This window comes from Vanessa tameamea, chromosome 3 (genome assembly GCF_037043105.1).
Source record: "Vanessa tameamea isolate UH-Manoa-2023 chromosome 3, ilVanTame1 primary haplotype, whole genome shotgun sequence".
Lineage (NCBI taxonomy): Eukaryota > Metazoa > Arthropoda > Insecta > Lepidoptera > Nymphalidae > Vanessa > Vanessa tameamea.
The window spans coordinates 14358091-14377994 of record NC_087311.1 but is presented as its reverse complement, the minus strand read 5'-3'; the positions used below and the strand labels follow the sequence as shown (position 1 = coordinate 14377994).

The following is a 19904-nucleotide window of genomic DNA, read 5'->3' as shown; positions in this document are numbered from 1 at the left end:
TATAGCAACCTTTGAAATAATAATATGACAATGAAGATACAAAGAAAGTAAAGTTATTATTTGTGTATTGTGTATGAGTTGTGTCATCGTAGATTATGTTGTACACTGTAGAGAGCCGTAGAGTATATAAATTTTATTTATTTAATTCAATTCTTAGTTTAATGGCTTTTAGTTGCGCTGACAGGGCATAGATTATTTCGCCAATGTCACGTAGGATTTATTTATTTATCCTGTAGATGATAACTGATCGATGACGTTGACAGTTGATGGCGAAAGCTAACGGAGGCAGGTGACAGTGACAGGACAGCACGACAAAGAGAAGTGAAGTGTGAATTCCGATTTGCGAATAAGAACAGTCGTTCTCGTTATGACATTTACAATGTATCAAAATGAAAAGTTTTTAAAGTTAGTTAAATGTTAAAAACTTTTAAGGAAAGTGTATAAAGTGTAAAAATGAATTACAAAACCGTATTCTTTTGTTCATTAGTAGGAGTTCTTTTGATTAAGGATATTAATTGTAAGTTTTCACTAGTTCTTTGACACGGATATGTTTTCAAGGTAAAGTGAGAGTTTAAATGGCTTGAAAATGAAACTTCCTATTCGCTTAACTCACATTACCTTTAAATGAATGTTCAAAGTAATTATTTGTGGATCGTATATAAGCTGAATCACCGTAGATTATGTTATTTATCGTAAATAAAATGATCGATTATAGTTTAATGAAAATAAACTCCTTAGGAATAAATTGTTATATATTTTATAATTTACTAATTTATATTTAACTTGATACTTAAATAAGCTTTATATTATTTCAGGTTTACATAAACGTTGTATGAAATGTAGGTCAAGGGGCGAGCTAGGCACCTGTGGAGATCCTTTTCCATTTAATGCTACAGAGCCAGAGGTGGAGGAAGGCATTCATGTAGTTGCCTGCCCTTCAGGGTGGTGTGGGAAAATGATAGAAGGGACTACTGGAGCCTTTCGAACTGATGGTGGGTACTATAAAACAATGTAATGGAATGTACCATAGTTATAGAGAAAAAATGAATGACAACAAAATGAAAAGGTCTAAATTGCTAATTATTTTTGCAAATAGAGGAGGAAAAGATACTCTAAATTTTTTTTGTTAGGTTGTTATTAAAAAGATATTTAAAATAAGAGTTTAAAAAATATGTTGTAATATGTAAATTTGTTCTACCAATTCCTCTTCTGATATATATTATATTCCAAACAAACTTTTGATAAAAGTGTATTCCATAAATTCCATAATTATTAATATCATGAAGGAAGACAGACAGATTGTTAATTCATGGCCTTTATTTTTTCTGTAGAGTAGAGAAGTAAAATGCTATTTAGCCATCTTTTTTATTTCAGTTCAATACCCATATTTTATTACAATGAATCACTGCTCGATTCCTCAGTAAAACTGAGCATTAATAATTATAGAGTAAACAAAATGTAAATGAAAAATTACAATGAAATTTACAGATTTTATTTTGTTCTTTCGTCGACACTATTGTTTTCAGGTGATACATTAGCATACACATTTTGTAATAGATCTAGCATTTTCTTTGTGAAGGAGTTGTACTGCTTCTAGTTACCTGCCCTTTGATGTTTGACCAGATTAGCTCAATGGCCTTGTACTGACAGTGATTGAATGGGAGAATTCTGAGGACGATAGTATTAGCTGCCATTTTATTGATTGTATACCGTTGTGCTTCTCTGTTTTTAATGTTTCGTCTGCATTAATCGAGCATCTGACAAAAATCCTTTTCTAGTTTTTGACAACATATGAGTCACATTACTCATGATTCTTTTGTCGTTTGTCCGCCTTTGTCATTGTAGTAAGATTCGACCGCCGATAAAGACACTATTTCGTAGGGATTCCACTAGTTATTTAAACTTGGAATCTCTTTTTTTCGGTAATAGTCGTATATAGCGCGACGATGACGAAGAATAGCAACAGCGTCAAAACTGTCAACTATTGTCACTTTACGGGACTGACGTTATTTCTTATGGCCGCTACATAAGACAAAGTATACGATATATCGTAACGATACGATTTTGCTCTCTAATATCGAATGGCCTTATTTTCTCTTCATGCTACCGAAAATGCGTCGATTTTCTTCCGTCGAATCTATATCGAAATAAGACCCTAAAATTGATTGAATTACTTCGTTTGTACACGGTGTGTCCACTTCGATCTTCTCCCGTCATATTACTATTTGTGCGCGACATGAGCGCGTACAGCAAATCCTCTCCTAAATTGAACGACAGATTGACGCTGCACACGCTAATTTAATAAAATGGAATCGACAACGATTTATCGAATAGAAAATGCAACTGCCGACGATCAACTGTGCAAACGAAATATTCCGCAACGATATTTAATACACACGTTCAATAAAACTGCGCAAACGGACTGCACAGATAAATACTGCGATATATTGTTTCGTGTGTGCGTCCGCCTTTAGGTGTAGACTGTAGAGAGCTTGTTCTGTTCCATGCCATTGCTGCCGTTGACTTTTTGGTTACTTTATTTAGGTATTTAATTCGCCACCTTTGGAGAATAATTTAACGATTTTTATAAGAAATCGACTTTAATTATTATTGTTAAGGCATTAATTAGTAGGGTACGCGAGTCAATTTTTGCTTTTTGGAACCAAACGTTTTTTTTTTTTAAACTATATCCTACCTAATGTATAACTCTATTCCAACCATAACAGGAAAAAAGCCAAATGAACAACATTTGACAGCAAATTGACGCAATATCATTGGTCGAGAGCTTGAGTAACCTATGATATTCACTATGGGTTTGCGAAAAAATGGCGTTTTGAACGTCGACGAAACTGTTATCGGGATTTTGGAAGTAAAATTCAAGTGGAAATAAGTGGTTAAGTCTTAGTAGAGCACAAGATAGCGGAGTTATTAAGCAAATCGCATGAAATACGTAAATCTAAAGTTTGTTTCTCTTTTTTCCTACTTTCATTGGAATAGGCTATAGTATGTATGTTGTAGCGCTATTCGTTACAATTATTTCAATTTATAATAGTGGTAATAATAAAAAAAAATTTAAATCATAAAAATCACAAAGACTTACTCCAATTACCATATTATTAGAACTGTTTAATATTACATTATTTAATTCAATAATGGTCGTAATTGTAATGATTTTAACTATTACGTAGATTAGACGCTAATTTTGAAAGGCATATATTTAATATAACAGATTTAGGTAAGAACCTAGAAGAAAACAGAAATTAATTTAATACTTAGCTGAGAAAAGTTAAGCCCGTAGAAGACTTTATTGTTACAGTATCGAATAATGAAATTGGGCATTTTTGTAAAAATAATTGTTCTTATTAGTATTTGTTAAAATACATTTTGCTTTACCTTTATCTTCTTTGCTATGTGTATATCTGTTTTAAGTATATTCCTTAATCTATGTCGGCATATCGGTTCTACTGCTCTCTCTTAGGTAAAAGTAGTAAAGAGTAAGCGAAATGGCATATCAAGATGTCTGTTGTGCATGTAATGTTCGTGGAAAAGTGCACATGTAAATATTAATGCCTTTTAAAGACTCAATAAAAAAATGTTCGTACTTATTAAGAATACAAATAAATTGCGGCTTTCAACAACTGTCCGCTCCTATCGGTCACTCTCATTCGACTAAATGAGATGTGGTCCATTGACTAACTTAGTACGCAAAATCTCAGCACCGAATAGCGCGAATTGATTACTATTTATGTCTAGATACACTGTCAAAGCAGAGAATGCGTCGAAAAAAATAGTGGCCAATCGTTGGGCAATCAGTTAACGCACACTAGTAAAGTAGTATGACGTTTGGTGGTTGTGAAGCGTAGCTGTCACGCAACTGAGACAATTGTTTGTATTGTTCTAAATTAAGGATTAACAAGGAAATGGCTACTACTATGCTAGTCTTCAAAATTTAATTGAGTTTGTTTCCTCAACCGTTACCACTCAATCTCTTTCGTGTCTTCTCCATCCTACGTAACATTGGCGAAATAATCTGTACCCTGTCGGCACAACTAAAAGCCATTAAACTAAGAATTGTAAGTTGGCTGGATCGTTTTAGTTCTCTATTTCTATCTAAACATACAAATAATCGAAGCTGTCAACTGCTGTAACTTTAGGGAACTGCCGTTTTTCTTAGGTGTAGTTTTAAGGTCTCTTTAGGTTACTAGGTACATATTGCTCACGTAACTGTATTATTGAAATCATGGTCCAGGTATTATTAGCAGTAAACATGGTTTAAACTATTTATTCTAGAGATCTAATTCTTTTATGATACTTGTATGTTGACGAATGTTTTGTCTCTTTGATTAAATCGAAATAAGAGTTATTTTAATTTGTTTATAACTACAGATTACGGTGCGGCGACCCAGCGAATGTGTCTTCAGAGATCCCCCAGTGACGACGAAGAGAGATGTGCCTACACGATGTGGAATCATAGGAAAGTATATATGTGTTTTTGTAACGGTGATCTCTGCAATTCGGCGTTTAAAATATCGACACCACCACTTTTCCTGTATACTATTTTAGTCATTGTCAAGGTTTTGTTTTAAATTTCATGCTATGATATAAGGAGATTCCGCCGTGGCTTTGTAATCCACGGAAGATCCGCTTACCGTGTACTTAATAGGCTATTTGACTGGTTTTTAAAATCCATTTTATATTATTAAGTAGAGGTTAAAGAACCCTGTAAAAGTTGTTTTTATTTTTTAAATTCTAGTACATATTTGCTGATAAATATCAAATTAAAAATTCCATATTTAAATAGCATGCGAAAATGCTACTTTGACAATATGGCGCTGCAATGTGGTCGGTGACGTCACTTGCCTGTATTATAATCTGTGGCACATATAATCCACATACAGTAGTCAAACGAGGTTAACAAGAAAGTGAAGTCACCATAAACCCGGCCAATCAGAAGCGTTTTGTGTCACGTGACAAATGTTTAAAATTTTTTTGAACAAATTAACCAGTTTTAAACTCATAATATAAACTGATTCCAATAATTGACACTTTATTTTTCGCATTGTCAAATAGCCTATTATTAAAGACTCGTCAGAAATGTAATTTGTCGAGTACTCTCCTAAATCACATTTCTGACTTGAATGGAGGTGATAATCTTGCAAGATCACAATAATGTTTGTTCTCCCCCTCGCTGTCATTGTGTCATTAAGATCTTGTTGTGTCTCAGAAACCTCGTGGCTTTTTGAATCGGTCTCAGAAAGTGCCAATACTACAATGACAAATATGATGTGTTTGCTTGAGGGTTCGGGTTTCAGAATCTGTGTCTCTGGAACTCCTTTCGATTAGTTCGGTGTGAAATATTTATCTTTTGTTAATAATGTCGAAATAGATTTACCTTCAAATGATATAAACATAGTGTCTGTTCATACTATAACATATAAGTATATTTAATATAAATGTAATCGTAATCTGTTTACCTTTCGATCTGTGTATAAATTCTTGTGATATTAAATTATTTCTATATTCTTGAAATGCTTACAGTGTCCTTAGCGTCAGCGCTCATGTGCGATCATGCGAGCAAAAATCAAAAGTAAAAATTGTTACCTTACACTGTAAACGTTTTAAAAAATACATTTTTAGACTAGTTGTACATACGAGTATAGTGATTATGTATCGACTCCAGTATAATAATCTAAAGGTCTGGCAGTAATAGACTCTCTCGTATTCATTCCGTCCTATGAATGTGATTTCAAGCATAATTAGACATATCGTACAATTGTACTTAAGTTAGTTTTAGACGATGTCGTGTGTAACACTACTCATTTAGATTGTAATATTGTTAAGATGATTTCTTAAATGATTCGTACTTAATGTTCCGACGGAATGCTCAAATGGAATAAAAGTAAAATAACATAGGATGAGGTATTTTTATATATTTTTGTAAATGCAGTCGGACAGGTATCAGGCATAAGGACGAGCGTCTCACATGTATCCACGTTTACAAATATACCACAAACGAGATATTTTTGTTTCATTCGTACGCTAGGGCCGGCTGTACGGCCAGCTCTGCCGTATGCTGGCGATCCGGTGAGGCTCGAGGTTGTTCTGAATCCTCAGCTCCTGGTTCGCGAGCAGCGACGCGATGTGCGGGACGTCGTGGAAGTAGAGCGCCCCGCGCCGCCGCGCCCGCGCCGCCGCGCGCGCCGCCGCGCCGCCGCGTACCAGGTACGGGTCGGCGCCCGCCTCGGCCTCTGTGTCAAACGACGATGTGTCATATTTACGATTCTATGAAGATCTAATCTAATGTGCTCTATAACAGTAATCATTTCTTCTTTCTTTAATGATTTCTTTAAATTAATTAAAACAGAATTTAATGCCGTATCTACTTCCAAGACGGTCAATTCTAGGAATTTTCTTAAATTTAATGATTGGGCGACTGTCGGAATTCACGAGAGTGGGCAGAGGTTGTATGAACTTTATAGTGAAAGATCATACGACCGGTCTTTTTCATTCATCAGTTATGTTAGTGCCTACTCTGAACTATTCAAACGTGTATGTCATACGGTCAAATCATTGCACATAAATAAATTATCTACGCACCAGATAAAGTTAAAATGACATGGAAAATTATTAATTGCGAAACTGGAAGAGTCCAAAATAACATCTCCGACTTTAGCTTATCTATTCATAATAATTTATTTTCCTCAGATTGGGATGTTGCAACTGTTTTTGAACAATTTTTTGATGACATTGCAATTTAGACTACTAATTCACTGAATTCCTCTCCTACCGTTGCTGAATCATTATTAAAAAACAATGTGAAAAGATGTACTATGTTTTAAATTTAATACAGTAAGTGTAAATGACATAATAAGTTCCTTCAGATCACTAGGTATTAAGAAAACGGCCGATCTGTAGGGGATCTTTGGTAAGGTAGTAAATTCATTAATTGATGTAATCGCACCCGACCTTGTCACTATATTCAATAATGGTGTCCTTAGTGGCTTGTTTCCTGACCTCATGAAGTCACAGTAGAGTAATACCAATATTTAAGACAGGTAGTACTTCAGACTCCATCAATTAAATGTTAGTACATTTTAACAGTAACAAGTTGCTACACAAAAAACAATTTCGATTTACAAGAGGTCGCTCGACAACTGACGCTGGTGTTGAGCTTGTTAAAAAGATTTACAAGGCTTGGAAGGAATCACAGGATGCCTTAGGGATTAGAGATACTGCACTCAGCACTCTGCATCTTCTGATTTCGAATCTGAGCAATCGGATTCAGAGGTCACTCGACAACTGATGCGGGAATAGCACTTCTTAAAAATATTTACGGTACTTGGGAAAATTCACAGAATGCTATTTGAGTATTCTGTGATTTGTCTAAAGCATTTGATTGTGTAGAACACGAGGCGCTTCTTTATAAGCTCAAATACTATGGTAATAAAGCTCTTGATCTCATTGCTTCATATTTAAGTCAGAGTCCACGAAGTTTTCATTAATGGTATAAAGTCTTCTGGATCTTTGTTAAAAATGGGTGTTCCACAAGGATCCATTTTGTGTCCCTTTCTATTTCTAGTATATATAAATGATCTTCCTTTCTATGTTAAAGGTATTTGTGATATAGTGTTGTTTGCTGATGATACTTCACTGATTTTTAAGGTAGACAGGAAAAAAACTGACTATGACGATGTGAACGGTGCATTATCACAGATACATGATTGGTTACAGTAAATAATTTAGTTTTGAATACTCAGAAAACGAAATGTGTAGTTTTAACCCTACCCAATGTTAGAAAGCAAAATTATAATATATCTTTAAATGGTGGCCGTCTTGATGTAGCCGATACTACGCAGCTCGGCTCCGCAGCATACGCAAATCAATCCGGTCTATTTATAATCTTGGAGCTAGAGACTCTCTTCGAGATGTTTTTGACAAAGTATGAATACTCACTGTTGCGTGACAATATATTTACAACCATATTATGTATATTCATAGTCGCATTGATCACTTTGATAAAATCAGTGATAATCATTGTATGTGCACAAGAAGTAAGAATAAGCTTAAAGTCAATAAATCATTCTTGGGGCAAGGTATCCGTTTCTATAATAAAATTCCGCAGACATTTTTAATTTTGCCGTTTCATAGATTCAAGTCATTTGTAAAAAATACATTGGTAAAGAAGATGATAAAAAATCGTGGAGTTAATGTTTGGTGACTTCCAGGCAGGAGATATAACATACATATATAATTGTATTTAACTAACATGACTGTATTTTTAGATGTTGAAAAAGAGTAATTACTGATTTCCTTGCCGGTTCATCTCGGTAGAATCTACATTCCGAACCGGTGGTAGCTTTACTTTAAATAGTTTGTTAAATGACGATTCAAAAGTGCTTGTAAAAGCCTACTTGAATAAAGTATATTTTTATTTTGATTTTGATGTAAATGCAAAGAGATCTCCCGGGGCTCCAGTTACTCTGGGGGTCCCTCAAGGATCATTCTTGGTCCATTTCTCTTCCTCGTTTATAAAAATGACCTGCCACATTTTTTAGGTAATAACCTCGAGACAGTATTGTTTGCTGATGATACTTCTTTAAATTTTAAAATAAAAAGTTGTCTTTCAATATATGACAATGTGAACAATGCTTTCTGCGAAATAGTACATTGGTTTAGTGTTAATAATTTACTGTTAAATAGTAAAAAGACAAAATGTATTAAATTCACTACTCCCAATATAAGATGTGTCAAAACGAATGTACTTTTAAATGGGGAAGCATTAGATGTTTTAGAAACAACAGAGTTCCTTGGTATTACAAGAGACTCTAAGGTCCAACGGGGCCCCCACATAAATAGATTGGCGAATAGACTCAGCTCTGCAGCCTATGCGGTAAAAAAAAATAGACTTTTGACTGATGTAGATACGGCTCACCTAGTTCATTTTAGTAATTTTCACAGTATAATGCCTTATGGCACCCTACACTGGGGTAATGCAGCTGATATTAATAGCATTTACGTATTGCAGAAGAAGGCTATTCGTGCAATCTATAACCTGGGCCCAAAAGATTCATTAAGAAATATATTATATAAGAAATTAAAATAATGACCGTCGTTACTCAATTTGTTCTTGACAAGGTATACATACTATGTACGTACGCAAAAACATAAATTATTTTTCCGGAAATTGTGACGTACATTCTATTAATACCAGGAACAAGAATAAACTTGTTACTCCAAGTACCTGATTACACAGTGTTAGTAACTCTTTTTTGGAGCAATGTATACGTTTTTACAACAGGATCCCAGAAAACGTTCAAAAATATACAATTGTAAAATTTAAAAGAATCGTTAAAGAACGTTTGTGTTCTAAAGGATATGATAACACTAATGACTCTTTAGTTGATTGCACACCTTGTGAATGAGATGATCGCCTCCAGGCTGTTTCAAATAACGAAAATATGTTTATTATTATTGTACATGAAAACATGAAATATATATGTACTATACTTGTGAAAATGAAATTTAAAAAATATGTATATCCCGCTGAGTTTTTTTCGCCGGTTCTTCTCGGGTCCGAGGTGTTAGTTTACGAACCGGTGGTAGATTTTTGACTATCAATAAGCAAGTGTAATCACTTCCATATTGAATAAAGATTTTTGACTTTGACTTTGATATAACTCTTCACTTGTCGAAGCAGTTAATGCGCGTTGTTCCAACAGTTTACTCAGTTTATTGCTAGTCAAATAGATCGTTTGCAGATTTCTCGTAGTGTTCATCGGCAGGAGGTAGTGAGCTCATAAAAGGTAATTACAAATTAGACTTCTGGTAAAGTTTTAAACTAACCGGCGTCGCCGCCGGAGTCCGACCGCCTGAGGGCCCCTGGGCCCCTCGCGGCGAGCGGCGGCAGGAACAGGCCCAGCGGCCACAGCGACTCCGGGTCGGGCGAGTCCACCCTGTAGGGCGACGGTGGCAGCACCGGGATCGGGACACCTGGCGAGGGGGCGGGGGGGGGGGATGCTGTCACGGGCGTGCGGCGGCGGGCGGCGCCGCGGCTTTAGCTCGATTAGTGCAGCAAGACATATTAATCATTCCGTACATTGTCATTGCGCCGCATACCTTGGAAACTGAGATGTTATGTCCTTTGTGACTACTTAGGTACACTAGTAGTAATAATCAGTATATAGTGTAAACGGTAACCGAAAAAGACAAATAACTCAAGTGATCATACAATAATAAATATATAATAGTGGGTGGTTCCACCCAGACGGACTTGCTCAAAGATCTTCCAAATGAAGATGTTTTTTCAATGGATTTTTTATAGAAATGACATAATTCATAAACGAATAAATCATTCCCTAGTAATAATTTGTGTGTGTGTGTGTTTCTGCTAGCGAGGGTAACATAGAGTAGGTAACGGTTACAATGGTTTCAAATCATACTCATGAAGCTGTCGTATTGCCAAGGCGTCGCGATCGTCTGATGCGGGACCTCCTCGGCCTGGAAGGGTATCGATGGTTTGTGTCGCGGGTATCCAGCAGTCGCGTGCGTCGGTCCTGGAATATACACCAAATGTCTCAGCTTCCTTCTTAAACTTTATTACGTATTGTCCCGACGCTACATTTAAAGCATATCGTAAATATAAACTTCACACTTCCCATCAAACGCAACGAACAAACACTCACTTCGCAACCTCTTTACTGGCGGGCTCTGCGGGTGGCGTTGGTGGGCTCTTCGTTCCAACACTGGTATTGGGTCGCCCACCCCGTGAACGAAGCTACGGCCAGGCGTGTTGAAGCTGACGTGCGACGCGAACTGCGTCCCCGGTATGCCATGCGTAGCGTGAGTGAGGAACAGAATTACGACGTAGACGCTTTTGCGTGTTTTCTGGAATAAGAAAAAGGATAAAGTGTTACTTTCGAAATGGATCACGACTATTCAACATTTTTAACGTATAATAATTATTTGAATTTATATTAGGAAGGTTATATGCTACTTCTCATTCGGTCAACGCGCCGCTTACGACGGGATCTTAGAGGGCGTGTCACTACCATGACTCAATCACCATTCTGACTAGGACCACAGCAATAATTCTACTTATTACTGTGCTGTACGTATTGAGTACTGCTGTTTGTCTGTAGAATAATAGTTGAGTGAAGTGAGTGGAAACCTTACTTCGATATTTTTGAAATTAATCATATTTCGTACCCACACAATGTAAAGCTAACAACGCAAATATCATACCATCTTTACCTGTATATATGTACCTGTACAGCAAAAAGGTAAAGCTGTACCAGTAAAATAATCTAGAAACAATTCTAGTAATTTAAACTTGACACAGAAAACGTACTGGTCCTAAAGTGAGTACGTGGCGAGTCGCTGTAATGTTTACTTCCCACGACCTTATTTTATTCCGTTTAATTATGATTAATATTAGTGTTCTCCTAAGATAAAATTATTCGTTAAGTTACTTGATCATGTCAATTAAAAGCTTTCTGCGAGTACATATTCAGCCAAATCAAACCAATTTGCTTTATTAAATATAGAAGCATTAAATATACTAAAACTGCCACAAAGGTACCAGGTGTGGGTTAAGTGTGATATTTTACCCACTAAATGAGTCTAAACTACTCTCATTATAAAGTCGTATGATTTAGGCCAGGGCGGCCAATTTCAAGGGAGATCAGCCGTAACATTTATACGCAGGACATGTTATAGTAGACAAATGTGTGCGCGAACAGATGCGCTCTCTATTTATTTAATCTGAGAGGGCAAATCCGACACGATCGGATGAGTTCAGGCGCAGCATCAACGGCGTTACGTGATTTTCTATTTCTGGACTGTTACTGAATCAAGTTAAAATTGAGAAAAATTCAAAAACTTTTTATTGGTTTAACCTGGGCTTTTAACTCAGAACCTCGAGGTTTGCAGCGTGATCAACCAGACCGGCAAAGACAAAGTCAACGGCGAAGTGAAGTCGTAAAATAAATAAATAATAGAATAACAACAAGCAATGAATTATCACGAGACAATGAATACATAGCTAAGTCAAGTTGCACTGACGTGGGGCATATCCCTGGCGTCTTTGTTGTAAGGTTTTTTGTATGTGAACAGTCCTTAGCCGAGGCGCGGGCGCATACTCTCACGCAGCGGTTGCAACACAATGACGACGCTGTCGTTTGAATTGGGCCTGTGTGGCGAAATGATGAGCTATAAAATCTTAATTGTTGTTCTCTAGAATTTGACCATTTTGTATTGTAATAGAGAAGCCTTGAAAAGCCTTATATTATTTGCCATTCAGAAATAAACCAAATAAGGATTTATTTTCGTAGTAAAATATTTATATGTGAATTTAGTTTTTTCAATTTAATTTAATTTTAGTTACAACTAACAGTACCCATTCAATTAAACTTAATATCTCCGAAACATATTATAAATGATAAATGTATACAAATTGATAAATGTACCAATGGCTTTGGCGCACCTTGGGAGAAGTGTGTGTCCATGAGTGGAGGAAAAAAAGAAAGTGGATACATTTGGCCGACGACGACGACTACGACGACGATGGTATATTCAAATATAATATTATTCTAATTGAATATTTCACAAAATGTATTTTTTACTCAAACTCAAACAAGTTCTCGTAAAAACAACATCCATTTATCGCCGTTTACTTTATTTCACATAGTAAACCTTTTCTTGTATAAATGCATTTCAGCTTTAATAAATTCGACACGCGTGGGAAGAATATTAATGCGATATTTTGATGCATTCTGTAGGAACTTTTCCATGTATCGCAAACTATGATTCATTGTGCATTAGTTACAGTTAACTATTCGATTACGTTATCATTCATACTATTTTTCGACCAGGCCTGCTCATTATATAGTTGGAACGACTTTTCAAATGTTTTCGGGGCATGGTGGTGTTAGGAATGTGACTAATTAATTAATAATTATTTAAGTAATTGCCTTTGGGATTATTTTGCTATATGCCGGATGCCCTTATACAATTGCATACATATGACGAGTACTAATACCTAATCCATAGGATTTGTTTTTTCTCATATCATAGTAACTCTGTAGGTGGCATGTAGGTAAGATATCGTTTTAATAAAATGAACTCATGCTAACGCACGCCGATAGTAATACAACGAGGTGTGCCGTGAGCGAGTTAATCTCGATCTATACCATGTACTTTATTTATTGGTGCGTTTAGTTTGGAGGATTAGAGAGCCAAAGGCTTGTTGGAGGAGTGTTGATCGTGAAAGGAATACAATTCCTTTAGAACACTTTGCATGTTGAACATTCTAATGTCTACGGCGGCGATGGGCCTGTCTTATAATTAATTCCGACTAATGTTTACGAGGTTAAAAGTATAAAAACGGCTAATAAATGAACACTTGTACTTATCATGATTATTAATCATGATATCTCTGACATAATTTGATCTCAACCAAATTGCCCCATACTTTTCAATGGCAACATGACGAAATAAACCAAATATAACCTTCTTGAAGATGTAATAAATAGGTCTCTTAACGATCGAACAGCTCTCATGGTAGTATTCTTCACTTAACTCAAGGTGACACAGACATTACGGTCCGTAACAACGGAATCATCTTTGTATCCGCAACAAAGACGGCTACATTGTTATAAGACATAAATATACAAGATTTTAATAATAATTTCATCGCATTCACCTAATCTATTCATCATAACTGTCTGCTTAGAGGTGGCGAAGTACCTACTATATTATAGGGATGATGTGGGATATTTTCAAATCTTTTCTTAAGAAGTAATTACAAATTAAAATTACTATAATGTAAAAAAAAAAAATACTATGGTGTACTATAAACAATAAATCAGCAGAATATGTACAGAACCATATGTGCAGAATACATACAATTCCAAAATTTCAATTAGCGCTATAGAATACCTACAATCTACATACATTCAAAGAGAGTTAGCGGGAAAACAAATTTGTAATGAGTGGTTTAAGGAAAAAAATCGGTCAGGCGTTATTATAAGAAGTCAAAATATACCTAATTCAAGTAGGCTTTTACAAGAATTGTAATAAAAATCAACCACCAGTTCGGAATGTAGATTTTACTGATAAAAATCGACTTGTATTTCAGAAGTTAGCAAATAAAAGTTTACATCGACAATATACACCAAATAATCTTTTAATTACCGCACTTGTTAAACGACCTCGAGGAGTAACAGTCATGACGGATCTATAATAATAAATAATAAATATTGGACAACATCACATACATTACTCTGATCCCAATGTAAGTAGCTAAAGCACTTGTGTTATGGCAAATCAGATGTAACGACGGTACCACAAACACCCAGACCAAAGACAACATAGAAAACTTATGTACTTTTTCTACATCGACTCGGCCGGGAATTGAACCCGGGACCTCGGAGTGGCGTACCCATGAAAACCGGTGTACACACTACTCGACTACGGAGGTCGTCGAATATCTAGAACAAATATTGGTCTAAAACTCAAGGCGGTAGGATCGCAGATATTTTTTTGTATAATTTTGAAATATCCGTTTTATTTAAAATGATTGATGTGATAGAGTATTAAGAGCTTTAAAAAAAATAAACTAAATGCTCGTAAAGAATTTATTAATATCTGTTTCTTTCAGAATTTAATATAGAAAATAGTATTTAATGAAATACTGAAGTTTTTCATCTTGTTTTTAAGCGATTCAATTTGTCTATTATGAAGGTAGTAGGTTTATTATATTTGTAGTTACTTATTTATAATATACTTTGGCAGATGGAAAAATGGGCCACCTGATGGTAAGTGGTCCTTACCGCCCATAGACAATGCACCACCAGCCTTGGGAGCTAAGATTATATGTCCCTTGCTTCTGTAGTTACCCTGGCTGACTTACTCTTCAAGCCCACACAAACACAAAGATACTAAGTATTGCTGTTTGGCGGTGGAATATCTGACGAGTGGCTAACCTACGCGTGCGGGCTTGTACAAAGCCCTACCACTAAATATAATGTCTCGCCGTCTATGTACGGTTAGTACTATAGGTCCGTATGTTGCACGCGACTAAGTGGACAGAGAGTCACGGCGAATGTCCAAATCGTGAATTTGCGTGTTTAGTTACAGCTTAATCTTACATCCAACATCAACCCCATTTTAAATAAATTGGCGACTATTCAGTACAATATGCACTCTCTTCGAGGGCCGTCTGTTTTTGTATTATTCTGACATATTATTGTTTTCTTGAATATACATAGAGTTTGAGGAAATGGAGCGTATTTTTCGAAAAATAGTTAAGTAGTAGTAATAAACATTAACATCATGTAACGGTTGGTAAGTTCAATTTAATCCAGAAGTCACAGAATTAAATTGAGTTTTATTCCGTTGAAAACATTTTATATTTAAATGTTCTTGATATTTAAAAAAGAGGTGTATCATTATTATAATGAAAATAAATTATAACCCGTCTTAGCGACTGCGTGTAATTAAAACGCCTACGTACCATTCACAAGAGATCACGTACAAAGGACAATCACTTAACAACGTTAGCTGAGACTGCGGCGATTGTGCTCGTGGAGTACGAGTATCTGCAGATTAGCTGCCATAAATCAATCGCAAACGATCGCTTGGTGTGTGGAGCCTGTGCCTTGTAAACGTGACTGAAAACAAAGCGACTCCTAATTACCGATCTACTTGTTGTTACGAATATTAAGTATTACACCACTTCGTTCTCAAGCTAGGATCGCGAGACGAAACTTTGATTAGGGTACACTGCGTAATTTCTGTTCAATAAATTGGGCAATTTAGGTAAGACCGCAACAGATATAAATAATTGCATAGAAGATTTTAAATTAATATAATCAGATTTGAGAGGATTTTTAGGAGGAATTATTATATAAAAAAAAAACTACATATATTTTATTTATATTAGGAAGGTAGCCATGGCAATGGGCACCTGAGTGTAAGTCCTAGGAAGAAGTGTGAATCATTTCTCATACCTTCAATGCATCGCTAATCATGGTCCTTTGTTAGTAAGTAGTAACACTGGCGTAATCGCTCTTTAAACCAGACTACAGAAACACAGATTGTTAATGTGAGACGGTTGCACGTCAAAAAACGCATATTTCGAACAAAAATAAAATAAGCTGAGACTGAGACATAAAGAGGTTGCCGAGGAGGTACGATTGTGTGAAGTCAAAACACCTAACATGTGTCAATTTCACAAATATCATGAATATGTCAAATAATGTCTTAAAAAATCGAAGGAAATGATCATTGCTCGATAATCAATTGATAAGGGCTATATTAAAGATAGATTCGGATTCAAATAATAATGAGTATGCAAAATGTTTACTAATATTTTTTTGTTTTCGTAGAACCATAATGAATCGGATGAATACAAACAGAGCCATGAGCTGCATGACTGTAGAGATAATTTTATGCATTTTCACAATGACTTCTCGCGATAGTTCAGTACCTTTTATTTCTAGCCTTGAGAAATTTCTTAGTTTCATGAGCAAATTATTTAATACCCTTTATTGAACACTATAACTCAAAAACGCAGTAAAGTTACCAATATACTTAAGCTACTTGTCCTAGCTTGCCGATTCGATTCGTATTGATCTACATGTTAATAGTTATTGATATGAACCACGAGCTAAACGTTTTCTAAAATGTTCGCAGCTCCCTAACCGTAACGGATGTGCGGTGACATCACAACTAGAGCCGTAGGCGACAAGAATATATCACGATCTTTTGTCATTTCGACTCGAGCGTGTCACGAGCCATCACGGGATTAAACAAGGACAAAGACTTCTATTTAAGCAGACTATACAATTTGTTTGATAGCTGCAGTGTCAAGAGTGTTGCAAGTGCATGTGCAACAGCACTGATAAATGGGTCAAGTGCACGATCCGGAGACACTATCAGATAGATAACTCACATATTCAATTTTCTTATTAACAAAGCTTACGTGACCACACACGAATATATTACAGGTAAATGTTTAATTATAAAGGATCCGGCACTTTCAACGGCATGATCAAACATTTCATCTAGAACTGATGCCAATTATATTGATTACATCAGTGAAGGCATCCTAAAAAACCAAACAAGTCGGTTTTAAGAAAATCGTGATCTGTAAGAATATTGTTTGTAAAGTTAACAGGACGACGTAACATCATCATCAATTTGTATAAATAAAGTAAATACTATACTGTAATAGTAAATACTAAGTTAAAACTAGGTGCTTCGTTGAGCACTTAAGAAATAAAATATAACAAAATGTCACCAAGATTTTGTTGCAAAGGTTCCATACTTTAATTTTAAGGATACATTAAAAATTTTAAAAGTCGCCTACGTTTTTAACGTATTTTACTTGTATATTTTGTTCAAAAATAGACAAGTTATGTTGTTTATTATCTTAACTCGTAGTCTATTTTATTATAAAGACAAAATATTAAGTTGTTACTATTATGTTGTGGATTTTATTTTATAAGAATATAGATTTTTCAAAACATGTTTAACTCCGTAATGAGTTCAATAACCTGACAACATTTATAGTAAAGGAGTAAAAATAAATCAAATGAGATAATCTGCACATTTAGGATATATAAAGAAGTACCATACTTGGATTTAAGAAATTACAGCGGGCTCGAGTGAAGCCAGCTAAAGAGTGACGTAAAAACGATATTTGTTCCCAATATAGATCCGACTATAGTTGATAATGTTTATGTTATAGTTGATAAATTTATGTATTTTTCACACCATTTTACGGCCCCACAAACAATATATCAATAATCATATATCTCTTATACACATATAAACAATTTTAAATCATATTAACATTTTGCATTGAGGATTAATAAGATTTAAACAGTTATAAAAATATCTGAAATCACGAACATCTCCGTGCGTAGTTAAGTATCGATGCGAGTATGTTGTGTAGTAAAATACTCGATTATATAAAAAATGATTTTTTGTTGATTCATGCGGTGAAACAAATTGTAGTCGAGTTTATGATGTTATCAAGGTAGTCGTTATTGAGATTCTATGTAAATATATGAATAGTAATTTACTAAATTACTTAAGTATTTATTAAATTATATTTATTTGCTTAACAAATTTAAAATAACAGAATAAACGACTTTGATTAAAACTGTGATGTCGTAATATGCTCGTATAGTTTGAGTACTTTGAAATGCAAGTACGAGTGAGTTTTGGGATGGGACGGTGTATAATCTAACAATTATTAACCATCCATTACATCACCAATGCGTCATCAAAGATGTGGTGACACTGGCTCACTAACCCTTCAAACCAAAGCAAAAAATGACTAAGTATTGCACAAAACAATACCATCCTGTAAAACCTTATCCGAAACTCGGTCTAAATACTCGGTCGTTGAGTTTTCATTTCCTTCATTTATTTTATGCATTACAATTCTCCGTGTTCAGCTGCGACTAGGGATTGCAATCCGGAAAAACGGATCCGGCAATCCGGCGGATCCGGCATCATTATACGTCTACCGGATCCTGTACCGATATACCGGATCCGGGGATGGGTCCGGTGCCAGCAATTTTGGCAAAATGATAGAACTGTTGCATGGTAGACACTTTAAATGCGCTTAATTGTTAAAAACTCTTTAATCCAGGCTTGATTAAATTACATCGTTAATGTACTGCAGAACATACTATCAGCACTGCTTAAATAACTTCGGTTTTGATACTGAACTGATATTATTGGCATGAGCAAGAGTCATGATCAAAGTAGGTAAGCATATATGAATATAGAATTGTTATGAATAGCTGTGCTTGCGACGACATCATCCTGAGCAAACCTTAAGGTGAACGATGGATTTCTACTACATTAACCTATATCCACCAACCCTCATTGGAGCAGCTCGGGTTGCAGCCGTTATCCAACTCTGGGACATGTGCTGATTGTTATTTTACTTTAATCGATAAGATTTGGATAAACGATAAAGACTTTATGAAACAAAATTTGGGTTATTCAGTTTTCATATTAGTGAAGTTGACAGCAGAATACTTATTTTTGATAGTTTGTTGGGCTAAATGTAATTTATAACGTTTTCTGCAATAATGTTAAGCTATAATTACGCGAACAATCGTTAGCTCCTTTGCTTATTGAATATAATGCATGACAAAGAAGAAGGATTAGGTCGATTTTTACCGCCTATCTTTTCTGATCTGCTGGAACCACGCGGGTTCTCGGAACTTCTCAGAATCTACATTCCGAACCGGTGGTAGCTTCATTTAATATTGTTTGTAAACTTACGATTCAAAAGTGCTTGTAAAGGCCTACTTGAATAAAGTATATTTTGATTTTATTAAGTTAGGTATAAGTTTTATATAAAATTGTTATAATTTTATGTAAAATATATATTTGGTATGATGATATGAATACCGTTACGATGAAGTTTACCGTTACTGTCAAATTATTACAAAAAGCAATGAATAAGCATTTTTAATATATTTTTATTTCCAATACGTGAAGTCACTTGACAATAAATATTTGAAATAATAATATCTAACGATTTTTTATCTTCTACACTCAGGTATGTTGCATCATTCAAAGTAATATGCCGAGATTTTTCATTTTTACGCAATATATAAACATTACTAGTTTATAATAAAGAAAGTACGTAAACAAATATAGGAAGTTGATTTTTATCTATACAATTGTCACATAGATCGAAAAGAATACTCTCTAAGAATGTACACGTTAAGTGCCTTCAAGTCTTCGCTATTTGTTGAGAATGTCCGACATGATTCGTGGATTGTATGAGCGAAAGCATCTGTAGAGCCCATGCTCCCTCGAGGCCGCTCCTACACTTTCACCCGGAAAATCTAAATGTCTTTACAGTTTCCTATCGC

General features: G+C 35.2%; 3 protein-coding genes across 4 annotated transcripts in view; 2 read left to right on the top strand and 1 right to left on the bottom strand.

Annotated features, from left to right (window-relative positions):
• LOC113397579 (uncharacterized) overlaps window positions 1-19904 on the top strand; it is a 119685-nt gene that overhangs the window by 81365 nt on the left and 18416 nt on the right. The window lies entirely within an intron of this gene.
• On the top strand, window positions 246-6018 carry Rtv (retroactive). Of its 2 annotated transcripts, none has more exons than XM_026635677.2 (3): window positions 246-558; window positions 816-992; window positions 4387-6018. In XM_026635677.2, exons 2-3 carry the CDS (start codon window positions 833-835, stop codon window positions 4584-4586), a joined length of 360 nt encoding a protein of 119 aa, XP_026491462.2. In that variant the 5' UTR covers window positions 246-558; window positions 816-832; the 3' UTR covers window positions 4587-6018. The 2 variants fall into 2 exon arrangements, with proteins under 2 accessions (XP_026491462.2, XP_026491461.2); XM_026635676.2 differs by having other exon boundaries at window positions 267-517.
• LOC113397512 (uncharacterized) lies at window positions 5914-18614 on the bottom strand. The gene is made up of 5 exons (XM_064218357.1): window positions 18537-18614; window positions 10683-10884; window positions 10440-10553; window positions 9844-9990; window positions 5914-6248 (listed from the first exon to the last, which is right to left on the bottom strand). Exons 1-5 carry the CDS (start codon window positions 18612-18614, stop codon window positions 6040-6042), a joined length of 750 nt encoding a protein of 249 aa, XP_064074427.1. The 3' UTR covers window positions 5914-6039.